Genomic DNA, 15,121 nt, shown 5'->3' with positions numbered 1-15,121 from the left:
GGAGCGATAAAGCCTTATGACTGTGGAGGAGATCTGGGGCCAGGGAATTAACCTACTGGTGGTGGTTGGGAGAGAACATGTGGAAGAAGTGGAAATCATGGTGGAGAGACACGAGGTGGAGCCCAACCAGTAAATTCACCCGAGGATGGGCAGTGTGCTGGCAACATCCTGAAGCCCTGAAAAGAATAGAATGAGAGGGGTGAGCAGGGGAAGAGTGGATAGTGAAGGCATAGGAATCCATGAGCTAGGACTGCCAAACCAAGAGGAGAGGGATCCCACTGTCAACCAGAAGACTATCAACAAGGCTAGTGCAAAAGGCACCAGTGGCTGAATGGATACCTTGACGGTGAACTGGGTCCAAAGGAGCAGTGTGAAACTTGACAACCATAGCCTATATGGTACAGTACTAATGCCTGATAAAGGCAGAGAAGTGTTGAATGACCCATGCACCGAGGTGAGGACAAGGAAGCAGACATTGAGTTTATGAAAACTACCAACCTTCAGATGATGGATATGGGGCAACCAAGTAAGCTTATAGTCAAAAAGAAGATGTGAGAAACAGAACTGTGGGACCATGGTCAGTTATTGGGCATAGAGGTAAAGCTGCAGATCAGGATGCACTGTGGTAATTGAAAACTGTGTGAGAGTTTCCTCATGGAAGTTCACTGGATGACCCCCTGCAGCTGTTGTTCCACAGAGGCCACCAAGTGGGAGATAGCCCATATACAGAAATCTAAATGCAGGGGCCACAAGTCTGTTAATAGGGATGAGAAAAAGTGAGACTTAATAAAGAGCCCTGTGGAATGTCATTCTCATGGGTCTGTGGGGGCTGACAACAGTGCCAACCTGAACTCTGAACGACCAGTGGGACAGGAACTGGCTAATAAAGATGAGGGGGGGGGGGGGGGGAATAGTACACCGGGGGGCCCTGAAAAGGGGGGGGGGGGCGTGGGGCTTCTCCTGGGACTTGTGTTTCTTCTTCTTCTTCTTCTTCTTCTCTTTCATAGGTCCAGGAGGGCAGGGCATGGAGGGAGAGCAGGCTTTTGCAAGAGCTGGAACTTGGGGAGGGGTCCAAGGAGGGAGCCCAATCAGTGGTGGGTGCTGAGAGGGACACTACTCCGGCAGGGGAGGGGGCGGCAACACTTGAAGGCAAGTGCGTGGGAACCACAGGGGAGGGGAAGAGGAGAGGGGAATGAGACTGGGGTAAGGAGGAGGGAGGAGGGGCAGAGAAAGTAACAGAGGCAGAGTTAGATGTCATTGACACAGGGTGAAGTCTATCGTATCTCAGATGAGCCTCGTTGTAGAATAAACAATCAAGGGCCTTATACCGCTGTGTCTTCTTTTTGTTCTTATAAAGCAGGCAATCTGTCGACCATGGAGAGTGACAGTCATGACAACTGACACACACAGAAAACAGGGACTCCTATCATGGAGTGGATGTACACATTCACCAGATAGAGTGTCCACCGCACAATGGGAAGGCATAAACCCAGAACGCAAGCACCAAAAACGTCTATTCGGTGGTGGAACATATGGCTTCACATCACACTGATAACTCATAACCTTGACCTTCTCCAGGAGTGTAACTCCCTAAAATGCCAATCTAAAGGTGCTGGTTGCAGTGCAATTGTCCTTACAACTTTTCTGGACATTCCGAACAAAATGCTTCTTCGTTCCACATTGGCTTGGAGTTCATCATCAGCTTGAAGGATGAGACCCCTACGAAAAATGACTCTGAACCATATTCAAAGACTGATGAGGAGTAATGGTCACTGGGACATCGCCAAGATGGTCACAAGCATGAAGGGCTGCAGATTGGGTAGCAGAAGCAGTTTTGATCATCAGTCAATCCTATGGCATCTTACTGAGAGGCTCTACTCTGCCAAACTTGTCTTCAATATTTTCCACAAAACATAATGGCTTGGTGGCAGTGAAAGTGTCCCTGTGAGGCTTGTGACGACCAGGTACCAGGGAAAGTGTTTCATCCGAAGCCGGCGAGCCTGGCTCTCCCCTCGGAGTGTAGCCAGGGAAGGGAAGGCTGCAGCATTATAAAAAGCAGCATTAAACGATCCATTACCGGCTGAAGAGATGGCCGTAGAAGAATGGCCAATTTTTTTGGAGATTAATATGTACCCATGGTCTAGGGGTAGTGTCTTTGATTCGTAATCAAAAATGTCTTCGATCCCGTGTTCGATCCCTGCCACTGCCTAAATTTTGATAAATAATCAGCATTGGCGGCTGAAGACTTCCGACATAAGAAGTCAGCCTCATTCTGCCAACAGCCTTTTCAAAGAGGGCGGAGGAGCGGATAGAGGTTCAGGGCACTCTCTTGTCCTAGGGGTGGGAAATTGCCCCTAAAGGCGGAAGAATCAGCAATGATCAACGACATGAGGATGCAGAAGGCAATGGAAACCACTGCATAAAAGACACGTAATGTGTATCCACAGGACATGTGGCCTATAGTTGAAGAAGTGTCATGATGATCTCTCCATTGGCAAAAGATTCCGGAATAGTCCCCCATTCGAATCTCCGGGAGGGGACTGCCAAGGGGGAGGTTACCATGAGAAAAAGATTGAATAATCAACTAAAGGATAATGTTCTACGAGTCGGGGCGTGGAATGTCAGAAGCTTGAACGTGGTAGGGAAACTAGAAAATCTGAAAAGGGAAATGCAAACGCTCAGTCTAGATATAGTAGGGGTCAGTGAAGTGAAGTGGAAGGAAGACAAGGATTTCTGGTCAGATGAGTATCGGGTAATATCAACAGCAGCAGAAAATGGTATAACAGGTGTAGGATTCGTTATGAATAGGAAGGTAGGGCAGAGGGTGTGTTACTGTGAACAGTTCAGTGACCGGGTTGTTCTAATCAGAATCGACAGCAGACCAACACCGACAACGATAGTTCAGGTATACATGCCGACGTCGCAAGCTGAAGATGAACAGGTAGAAAAAGTGTATGAGGATATTGAAAGGGTAACGCAGTATGTAAAGGGGGATCTAATAGTCATGGGAGACTGGAATGCAGTTGTAGGGGAAGGAGTAGAAGAAAAGATTACAGGAGAATATGGGCTTGGGACAAGGAATGAAAGAGGGGAAAGACTAATTGAGTTTTGTAACAAGTTTCAGCTAGTAATAGCGAATACCCTGTTCAAGAATCACAAGAGGAGGAGGTATACTTGGAAAAGGCTGGGAGATACGGGAAGATTTCAATTATATTACATCATGGTCAGACAGAGATTCCGAAATCAGATACTGGATTGTAAGGCGGACCCAGGAGCAGATATAGACTGAGATCACAATATAGTAGTGATGAAGAGTAGGCTGAAGTTCAAGACATTAGTCAGGAAGAATCAATACGCAAAGAAGTGGGATACGAAAGTTCTAAGGAATGACGAGATACGTTTGAAGTTCTCTAACGCTATAGATACAGCAATAAGGAATAGCGCAGTAGGCAGCACAGTTGAAGAGGAATGGACATCTCTAAAAAGGGCCATCACAGAAGTTGGGAAGGAAAACATAGGTACAAAGAAGGTAGCTGCAAAGAAACCATGGGTAACAGAAGAAATACTTCAGTTGATTGATGAAAGGAGGAATTACAAACATGTTCCGGGAAAATCAGGAATACAGAAATACAAGTCGCTGAGGAATGAAATAAATAGGAAGTGCAGGGAAGCTAAGACGAAATGGCTGCAGGAAAAATGTGAAGACATCGAAAAAGATATGATTGTCGGAAGGACAGACACAGCATACAGGAAAGTCAAAACAACCTTTGGTGACATTAAAAGCAACGGTGGTAACATTAAGAGTGCAACGGGAATTCCACTGTTAAATGCAGAGGAGAGAGCAGATAAGTGGAAAGAATACATTGAAATCCCCTATGAGGGTGAAGATTTGTCTGATGTGATAGAAGAAGAAACAGGAGTTGATTTAGAAGATATAGGGGATCCAGTATTAGAATCGGAATTTAAAAGAGCTTTGGAGGACTTACGGTTAAATAAGGCAGAAGGGATAGATAACATCCCATCAGAATTTCTAAAATCATTAGGGGAAGTGGCAACAAAACGACTATTCACGTTGGTGTGTAGAATATATGAGTCTGGCGACCTACCATCTGGCTTTTGGAAAAGCATCATCCACACAATTCCGAAGATGGCAAGAGCTTACAAGTGCGAGAATTATCGCACAATCAGATTAACAGCTCATGCATCGAAGCTGCTTACAAGAATAATATACAGAAGAATGGAAAAGAAAATTGATAATGCGCTAGGTGACGATCAGTTTGGCTTTAGGAACAGTAAAGGCACGAGAGAGGCAATTCTGACATTACGGCTAATAATGGAAGCAAGGCTAAAGAAAAATCAAGACACGTTCATAGGATTTGTCGACCTGGAAAAAGTGTTCGACAATATAAAATGGTGCAAGCTTTTCGAGATTCTGAAAAAAGTAGAGGTAAGCTATAGGGAAAGACGGGTCATATACAGTATGTACAACAACCAAGAGGGAATAATAAGAGTGGACGATCAAGAACGAAGTGTTCGTATTAAGAAGGGTGTAAGACAAGGCTGTAGCCTTTCGCCCCTACTCTTCAATCTGTAAATCGCGGAAGCAATGACGGAAACAAAAGAAAGGTTCAGGTGTGGAATTAAAATACAAGGTGAAAGGATATCAATGATATGATTCGCTGATGACATTACTATCCTGAGTGAAAGTGAAGAAGAATTAAATGATCTGCTGAACGGAATGAACAGTCTAATGATTACACAGTATGGTTTGGGAGTAAATTGGAGAAAGACGAAGGTAATGAGAACAGCGAGAAACTTAACATCAGGATTGATGGTTACGAAGTCAATGAAGTTAAGGAATTCTGCTACCTAGGCAGTAAAATAACCAATGACGGACCGAGCAAGGAGGACATCAAAAGCAGACTCGCTATGGCAAAAAAGGCATTTCTGGCCAAGAGAAGTCTACTAATATCAAATACTGGCCTTAATTTGAGGAAGAAATTTCTGAGGATTTACATCTGGAGTACAGCATTGTATGGTAGTGAAACATGGACTGTGGGAAAACCGGAACAGAAGAGAATCGAAGCATTTGAGATGTGGTGTTATAGACGAATGTTGAAAATTAGGTGGACTGATAAGGTAAGGAATGAGGAGGTACTACACAGAATCGGAGAGGAAAGGAATATGTGGAAAACACTGATAAGGAGAAGGGACAGGGTGATAGGACATCTGCTAAGACATGAGGGAATGACTTCCATGGTACTAGAGGGAGCTGTAGAGGGCAAAAACTCTAGAGGAAGACAGAGATTGGAATACATCAAACAAATAATTGAGGACGTAGGTTGCAAGTGCTACTCTGAGATGAAGAGGTTAGCACAGGAAAGGAATTCAAGGAATTCGTGGTGGGCCGCATCAAACCAGTCAGTAGACTGATGACCCAAAAAAAAAAAAGTTTCATAGGCTCAGCATCCACCTTATTATACCATCCACTTTGATAAGGGGCTTTCCTCATGGGTGCTTCTAAGCCATAGCAAGGGCCATTTGGCATGGCAGCCATTGCCAGGATTTCCAACGTCCCCGAATGACAAGCAATCACTCCTAGGCATACATGAAGAGGCAACAACTCAAGTACCAGAAGTGTGATCTCTATGTTGTCTGGCGGCTCAGCCAGATGAGTGCACATCGGCCCCACTACACAGACTGGTTACATGTGCTGGTGACGTAGCAGGGTGGAAGGGGCCAATGATGGCTAAGAAAAAGGGGAAGGAGGGGGGTGGGGGAGGAATACACACTGTAGATGCCAGGGAAGTCTTCTTCGAATGGATGACACTAAGGGGAGAAAATTTAGAAGTGGAATTGAAACCCCAATGGAGGAACAAAACCCCAAAAAGGAAGGATGAAAAGTATAAGGCTAGGGGAATGAAACCAGAAGCAATACAAGAAACTAGGTGGATAGCAAAGTCGACATATCTACATCTACATCTACATGGATACTCTGAAAATGTCATTTAAGTGCCTGGCAGAGGGTTCATCAAACCACCTACACAATTCTTTATTATCCAATCTCATATAGGGCGCAGAAAGAACAAATACCTATATCTTATGGTGATCATTTCTCCCTATGTAGGTCAGTGTCAACAAAATATTTTTGCATTTGGAGGAGAAAGATGGTGATTGGAATTTCTTGAGAAGATTTTGTCACAAAGAAAAACGCCTTTCGTTTAATGATGTTCAGCCCGAATCCTGTATCATTTCAGTGACACACTTTCCATATTTCATGATAATACAAAACATGCTGCCCTTCTTTGAACTTTTCCAATGTACTCCACCAGTCCTATGTGGTAAGGATCCCACACCATGCAGCAATATTCTAAAAGAGGATGGACAAACGTAGTGTAGGTAGTCTCCTCAGTAGATCTGTTACATTAAGTTTTCTGCCAATAAAACGAAGCCTTTGGTTAGCCTTCCACACAACATTGTCTTTGTGTTCCTTCCAAGTTGAGTTGTTTGTAATTGTAATTTCTAGGTATTTAGTTGAATTTACGGCCTTTAGATTTGACTGATTTATCGACATAAGTAAGAATACCAAGAGAGGGGATGGAGGGGGCATAGGGAAGGAAAAAGGAAAGGAAGGAAGAAAGGGGCATGGGGAAGGAAATGCAGCCCGAGAAGGAAGAATTGGTGGGCTGCAATAGCTTGGGGACCTGTGAGCGTCATGCACGAATTCACATAAAACCGTGAGACCCCTGGGGGGGAGAAGTCTCTTGTTTTGCATATTTCTGCAAGAGTCAGGAACTGTTACTGTATGTGATTTATTTTTATATAATTTGTGTTTAATAAACTGTGTATTGTTAAAGAAGCAAACTTACAGCAGGTGGATTATTACAAGACCAGCTGTAAAATCGAATGTTTGTGTATGGAAACATTTTTTGCAGAAAGGGTCTTACCAGTAACATGAAATGTACATGTACATTAGAATATCTCTTAGGTCACTAAATAGTGTGCCTCTGTAGAGTGTAAACCTGCCTGCTGTGATATTTGTAATAGAATATTAAAATGTTGTACCTGATTGAAAGCTGCCCCCCCCCCCCCTCTCCCCCCTTGAGGTAACTTGTAAACAGCCATTTACTTGACATATTTCCTGGCAGACTTGAATGTGTAGTAGCATCACCCATCTATTCACAAACCCATCTGTAAACCAAGTTAAAGTAAGCATATCACTTATAACTGAAGAACCATTTCCCACCTTTCAATTCTCTCTCTGTTTTTTTTTATTTTTTTTTTATTTTTTTATTTTTTTATTTTTTTTTATAATAATGACCAAACAAAGGCAGACAAAATGTGTAAATACCATGTAACAGAAGACTTACAGCCACACACTAAGCTGACAGTCTCACTAGCTTTTGGTGTCAGGTGTTCCTTTGTCCACTGAAAGAGAGAAGAAATGTGCTCCTTTGTCCATTGAAAGAGAGAGAAAAGGGTTAAGACAAATTGGAGCATCACTGTGAAAGTTTGGAGAATTTATAAGGTTGTCACTTGTGGTTGCAGTTCCAAGAAACATATTACAGTAGCAGCATCCAGAATAACCGTGATGCAGTTTCCACAATTTTGTCATTTTTTGAATTAGTTGGTAAACACATTTATTGGAAAAATTAAATACAAGTTTAACATATAGAAATTAAGCAGTCTGTTTTCTTTTACAGAAAAGCCAGTTTCTTGGACATCTCAACATGTGAGTGAACTGTATGAATGCGCAAGTTGTTTCACTTTTTCACGGAGTGAAATTTGCAACCATCATATCAGTGATCATAATTTGTATGCTGTTTGCCAGGTAGGGTATATTAAATAATATGTACTTTCAATTCATTTCTGATTCGTGAAAAGTGACTTTACTGTGTTTCATTAATTATGGAAATAATAGTATTTTATATATGGATGAGTTTATCTGTTGAGTATACTGTGCTTTGGAGTAGAAGTCACAGTGGATTTAAGCCTCCTGTAATCCACATTTATCTGTACTGAGACTAGTGCATTCTGTTTTCAAATAGAAGTGCAATTAGATGTAAGCATCATGTTTCTATTATAGTATAGCTATAATATGGATCATTAGAAGCCAGAATTCACAACATGATTCAACATTGGAAAACACAAGTTGTTAACAGTGTTTCGCTGAGCTGGTGTTACAAATATGCATAAAGACAAGATGGCTAACTTGTTAAGCTGAAGTTCAGAGTATAAAGAACCTGTATGATTTATGATCTAAATCAAGCATTGAATATGTTGCAATAAAATATATGGCGCTGGAAAGAAGAAAAGCCACAGTGACATCAAAGTCATTAGAGACAGACCACTGCTTCAGTTGGATAAGTATGAGGAAGATGTCGTATCTACAGTCCTGTTGCAAATAACAAAGTACACATAACAGTGACTGAGCACTGGAGAGTATGCTCACATGGAACGATACAATGGGGGGAAACATTTCAGACCAAGTTCAGTAACAAGCAATTTCATCATAACAAATCACTGAACAGTCCTAATTGGCATGTACAGTCTTCATGGAATGCAAACGATGTGAGAAAGAGTGACTGCTGCTGATGTGTAGCCATCTCAATTTGACCAGTGGTGTCACTAGCAGCAAACAATGCAGGCTCTCTTGTTTCATTATTTTGCTTGTGGCACCAAATGGGAACTCTTCTTATGTGATGGATTGGCGTAAGTGGACATGCTGCCACATCTTGCCCCCACCCCCTTTGGGGAGTTGACACTGCAGGCGTCAATAGTAAAAGCCAGAAGCCCAAGTGAGTGGGCCTTTCACTGGACAGGGACTGGTATGGTCAACGAGGTCATGAGATCCACCCAAGCGGCTCCACATCAGAGGCATCAGTGCAGCTGCATATTGATGACATTCTTCTCCATTGGCTTGTTGGCGTTCAATGAGGCATTGCTGTCTCCAGCCCAGTGGGGTGCATGGCAGGAAGTGACTTGGACAGTGTCGAGGCACAGGAATGGCGCCACACATAGCAGCAATGTGGAAACTGCAGCCCATGCAGGAGGGCAGCTTCCAGGTGATCTTCAGCAAACGGTGGGAAAGGACTCAGTGCGGCTGTTGGCTGTACACCAATGTTGTCAATGCCCAACATGTCTTCAAGCAAAAGCACCCCTACGGCACTCGGCCCCTAGAATCGAGCGGCCCTTGCAGGCAGGCTCTCTGCCAACATCTGCTGTTATTGTGGGTGCAGCAGATTTGCATCTTACTGATGACACAGCTAGTTATGTTGGCAAGGGAGTGACATACCACCAGTGCCCATGATGAACATTTGCTGACCATGTGTTGCTCACACTATTGCCAGTGCCAATTCATGTCAACCAAAAGTATATGCATTTTGCAAAGGGCGGAAGCAGACCTCAAGCAATGACACAGGGCAGAGCAAGTGCAACAGAGAACAGCACTGTCAGCCATGGAAGATCTCCACAAGGCTTCTGCCATAAAGTGGCGTGGTCCTGTAGGTGCTAAGTAACAGGGAAATGCTAAGTCTGCTAAGAACTTTTTTAACTGTGTCTTACAGATGCACAACATACCCTGCAGGTCCCCATTATGCTACCGATGGAATGGGGTGGGCATGAATTGGGCAGTACCATAGCAAGCTCAGAAATATTGAAATTACATTGATGTGAACTGTGGGATATTATTGAAGACAGTCATCCACGGCAATCCTTCAGGCGCACAGACCTGGGTAAGAGACCACACTGTAGCCTTTGTAGCTGTGGATCATATGCGTGGAACATGTGGGTAAATGGACAGTGTGTTAACTGCCGCCAACCACAGAAATGACAAAAGGGGCTGTAAAGTCAATGTGAATGCAGTTCCATTGCTGATGTGATGTTGGCTGTGGAGTGAAAGTTCTTGGTAGTATCACCTGCTATTCGACATTCTATTTGCATTTATGGACAGTTCTCTCAATCTCCAAGTTGATGCCAGACCAGTAGACAAAACGTTGTGCAAGTACCTTCATATGCAACATACCCCAGTGGCTATGGTGTAAGTGAGCAAGAATATGAGTGCATGGGACTTGAGATACAAGAAGCCCAGAGTTGTCTGAGTTGTTACTAAGGAGAAGAGTGCTGTTGACTACCACCAGCAGATGACAGAGGAGGAAAGAGCTACTGAGCAAACTAGACTCCATGGTGGGCACATGCATAAGCCAATCATTGCACACAAAATCAACCACTTGTTGGAGCCTGGGATCTTGACGGATGGCCTACACGACATGATTAGTTGTCACAGGTAGCTTATCCACAGTGTACTGCAAGTGAGGATTGATCTGGAAATGACAGCTTTAGCTTCTTCAAAGGCGGGTTGGATCACAAGGCTGACGATGGATGGATGGATGGAGTGAGTGGATGGATGGATGGATGGATGGATGGAGTGAGTGAGTGAGTGAGCGAGTGAGTGAGTGAGTGAGTGAGTGAGAGACTGAGTCAGTCTTGTTTTTATCTGAGACTAAGTGAGTTGAGTGACTGTCAACATTTTGAAGTCATAGGGAGAGGCTGTTCAGTGTTTCTGTGAGTTAAGACAACTCAAATCCTATATTAAGAAGCATCAATTGCCAGAACAAGATGTTTGCTTGATGTAAAGATATTGAGGTACTGTAGTGACTTTAATGACACCTTTATGTGGGCAAACACTCTGTTGCAGGGTGCTCATCAAACATAGGAAACATCCTTTTTTTCACAACTCATTCAACATTTGAGTTATGTCCACTGTGTTAGGGAGAAATTTTGAATAAAACTGACTTTGTCCAGAAATGATTGGAGTTCCTTCAGGTTATGCAGTTTAGGGAGGTTATTGATTGTTGGTATATGGTTCTTCATAGGACTGATGCCATCCTTCAAAAGAAGGTGGCCAACATATTCAGTTTCTCTCTGAAGAACTTTTAGGCCTGGCAATTGCAATAATCTGAAGGTTAGTGATATGTTGTTGCCACGAGGAATCCTTGACAATGATGTTATCAAGATGGTTTGCTCAGTATTAACTGTTCCAAAAATCTCTGGAAAGCAGTGCATGCACTTGCAGTGCCAAACAATAGGTGTGAATAATGGTAAAACCCAAAGGGCATGTTGATGACCATTACTGGTTGAGGATTGAGAGCAGAAGCTGCAGGTGTGCCTCTGCCAAGTCAGTTTTTGACAAACACTTACCATCTGCCAGATGCTTGAGTATTTCTTGTGGGTAGGGAATGTGGTAGATATCCACTACTGACTGGATGTTAATGGCAGACTTAAAATTCTTGCTCAAACAAAGTGCCACCGTAGGCTTTCAGATAACAACCAGAGGCATAGCCCACTGTCCGTAAGGAACAGCTTCAACAATACCCAGGCCAGATGTTATCTAACACCTAGAATGGGATGGAGTCAGAAATAAGATGCAGAACATTCTGAATTTGACATCTGAAAACTGTGACTCAATCAAGACCAAAATATGTATTCAGGTATCGCACTTATGGTGGCCAGAATATGTGACTGCCCACGCAACATGCTCATACTCAACATTGATTGTGAACTGGCCTTGAACAAGAATGAGCTGATTGCTGTAACTGATCAAATGATGAACAGTGGAGGGGAGATAATGGTGACCCCAGTACTGATCAGAAAATGCAATGGCTGTTTCCAAATTTGCAGTGTAATATAAATCTTGCTGGGAACTCTGGGCTCCTAGCTGAGCAATGTACATTACCCAAAAAAATTGTAACATGGTTTATGTTGACAGATGTAAAAAAAGATGTTCCATTCCTTACTTAACCTCTTAGATGTTGATTCGTTTTTGCTTTCTAAGGTAACTTGTCTTCTTTCTCATTATCTCCATAACACAAATCATCGAAATCAATTCAGCAGTTTAGTCGTGAAAATGTAACAGACAGAGTTACTTTTGAATTTGTAATATTAGTATTGATGATAAATCTTTAAATTACAATATGTTTTTGGTGATCCAATTTTGATGAAATAAAGCCTATATGTTGGCCCCTAAGATATGTTCAATTTACTCATGAAAACCCCATGAAAATTCTAGTAGTTTCTGAGATTAGTGAGTTCAGGCGGTTGTTATGGTGTTAGATTAACCTGTAAATCATATCTTTATGTCTGTGATCTGATTTTGATGAAGTAAAGCCTGAAATTGCCATAAGCTACACCAGAGTTGCCTGTGAATACCCTATGAAAATTTGTCTAGTAGTTTTGGAGACAAGCATTTTCAGACAGACTGACATGATGGTTCCCACATAAAATTTAATTCTTGACATATTGTTTTTCCATGATTTAATTTTAATGAAATAAAGCCTATACAGTGCCTCAAGTTATGCTCAAGTTAACTGTGAAGCCAGTGAAAATTTGTCTTGTAGTTTTAGAGATTAGCGTGATCAGACAGAAGACACAAGGTTTTTATAGTTTTATTGTTAGTATATATACAGGGGACAATTATTGAACTATATGGGAAAAATGTAAATTAGTTACAAATTACAGTGTAAACACACTTGATTCAACATGTAAACATCACTGCAGATATTCAGATTTAGGTTATGACATGTTCGATATGCCTGCATCCTTGGTGATGATGTGGCACAGACAAATAGTGAAATTCTGCATGACCCGCTGAAGTGTCAGAACATCAGTGCTGTCAGTGACCTCCGGGTATTGCTGTTTTCAACTCAGCAGTGGTTTTGGCGTTATTGCTGTACACCTTGTTGTTAATATAAACCCACACCAGTGGCCTCTGGGTACCCCAGAGCCAGAATGTGGTCCCAAAAGTGCTCCTCCAGAACATAAAACACTCTCCTGCTTCAATGGGATCAAGCACTGTCTTGCATGAACCACATCTTGTGGGAATCAGGGTCACTTTGGATAATGTGGATGAAAACATCTTCCAAAACCTTTAATGCCTTTCAGTTGTCAATGTGCGATCGAGGTATATTGCACCGATTATTCTGTGACTGGACATTGCACACCACACAGTCACCCGTTGAGGGTGAAGAGACTTCTTGATCATGAAATACAGATTCTCAGATCCCCAAATAAGCCAGTTTTGCGTACTGACAAACCCTTCCAAATGAAAGTGGGCTTTGCTGCTAAACCAAACCATATTCACATCAAAGTACTGTTCTGTGAACAGTAGTGTTGGTGCAACAACCTCTGTTCCATGGTCATGGGACTGAATGGCTGATGATGGGTTTGAATTTTGTATGGGTAGAGATAAGGATCTTCTACAACAATTTGTGGCAGTGTCTACCAGTTGATTCAAATCAGTTGTGCAGCTCACCTTATCAATTTCTTGGGGCCAGTTTGAAAAACAGCATGTGTCTTCTTGATGTTTCCAGCCATTTTCACCATTTTTGGATGACCAACACATTCATCACAAACACTACCCATTCTCTGAAACTTCCAAATGAAATTCTTGATTGTTAGCGCATTTGTACCAGTTGTCTTCAGCTTGAACTCACTCACAAAATTCCTCTGAGCTGTTATCGCTCACATAGTAGGTTTTCATAAGACATATATACTCAGGTGAGCTGTGTCATGACATTATCACATGCAAATGGCTGGCAACAATAAGGTGGGTGTGCATGTGCAGACTAATTCTGACCATGCCCCATGACCAACCATGTAGTTTGAACAATGTAACACAAACTGTTCAGAAGTTATGATGCTTGTATTTCAAATAGTTCAATAATTGCCACACTTTATCAAAGTGGATCAGATATTTCAGTAGTGGTTAGAATGAAGTGAAGGTAAAAGGTAAAACTGTAGCCATTTGTTTGGAATGATACAATGACACAACTAGACTGTTTATTTCCAAACTTGGTACTGAATAATGATAAGCTTTTTTGAAGTTGATTGGCTAGCTCTTTATTCACATTTGAACTGCCCCCCCCCCCCCTCTCTCTCTCTCTCTCTCTCTCTCTCTCTCTCTCTCTCTTTCTTTTTCCAGGAAACAATGTTAAACAGCAATATATTCTCCAATCAGATTGTGATACAAGTGCATGGTGCTGTTAACAAGCATTTACAGTTTAGGGAAAGAATTCACTGCAGAGTTCTTGGCATACACATAAAGCAAATCAATTATACCACAAAGTAAATGATATACAGCATTTTCAAACAGAAGCTTTCCTAAGGCTTCAGAATAACAAAATTTATCCGGAACCATGCACCTGCTTCACTTACCCTCCAGCCATAAGAAGGAATAAACAGTGGCAGTCACGAGATACTTGGTAAATTTACTAGAAAACTATTGACAATTTGACAGATTACGACTATATACCAGACAATGACTCAGGTTTATATATTTACCTTTGATAGCAGCCACTCCCCATTCTTTAAAAGTATCTATTCCTACAGCAGAAGTTGGAAACTGTAGGAATGAATGCTAGCAGATTGATGTCACAAAGTTGTGAGGCATGCTCAGAGTCTCAGTTGATGAGGCATTACCTGTGAATGCTTCTCTTGAAATCTCTGCCTGCTACACAAATTGATCTGTAAGAGGGCTTAATATCAGCAAACATTATATTATGAGAGAAGTTTTAATCCAACATTATTGTGATTTCATACTTTTTGAACTAATTGTATTGCTGTTGCAATGCAGATACACATTACGTGACACCCAAATAATGACACACTGTATAATTTTTTAACATAAATTTTAATTGCAAAATTTAAAAAAAAAGTATTTTTCCATCACTAGTTCACTTCTTTAATCTTTGTATTTAACCTTATTTGACTTTAATCAGTGTTCAGCAATATTATAGGCTTACTGAGAGACTCATTGAGCAGTTGCTGGTTATAGTGGGTGATACACCAGACAACAAAGCTCTCTGTATGCAGGAATATAGTTATTCTTTTGGAATAACTGCAGTGAAACAGCTGTGATCAGAGTACATATGTAATGGATGCATCACTTTACTTTGTCTCCATTTGTCATGTATCATAATCTTATTCTACACATAAATGGTAACTTTATGGTCTAATATTGTTATTCATTCCTTCTTTAATTCATACCTGCATGATACTATTTCATAGCTTTTTTGTTAAAGAAGTGCCATAATTATCACTTGTGAGGACATTTGAATTTTCATCT

The 15,121-nt window shown here is 41.8% G+C and overlaps 1 protein-coding gene across 2 annotated transcripts in view; it reads left to right on the top strand.

Annotated features, from left to right (window-relative positions):
• Window positions 1–15,121, top strand: part of LOC126359107 (divergent protein kinase domain 2A) — a 97,417-nt gene that overhangs the window by 56,535 nt on the left and 25,761 nt on the right. For both annotated transcript variants that reach the window (XM_050007605.1, XM_050007604.1), the window contains exon 3: window positions 7,704–7,831. In XM_050007605.1, coding sequence (XP_049863562.1) covers window positions 7,704–7,831 — 128 coding nt within the window. The remainder of the gene's footprint in view (window positions 1–7,703; window positions 7,832–15,121) is intronic.

The sequence above is a fragment of the Schistocerca gregaria genome, chromosome 1, assembly GCF_023897955.1.
Source record: "Schistocerca gregaria isolate iqSchGreg1 chromosome 1, iqSchGreg1.2, whole genome shotgun sequence".
Taxonomy (NCBI): domain Eukaryota; kingdom Metazoa; phylum Arthropoda; class Insecta; order Orthoptera; family Acrididae; genus Schistocerca; species Schistocerca gregaria.
Note: the sequence above shows the minus strand (reverse complement) of the source record. Positions and strands in the feature narration are given on the sequence as shown.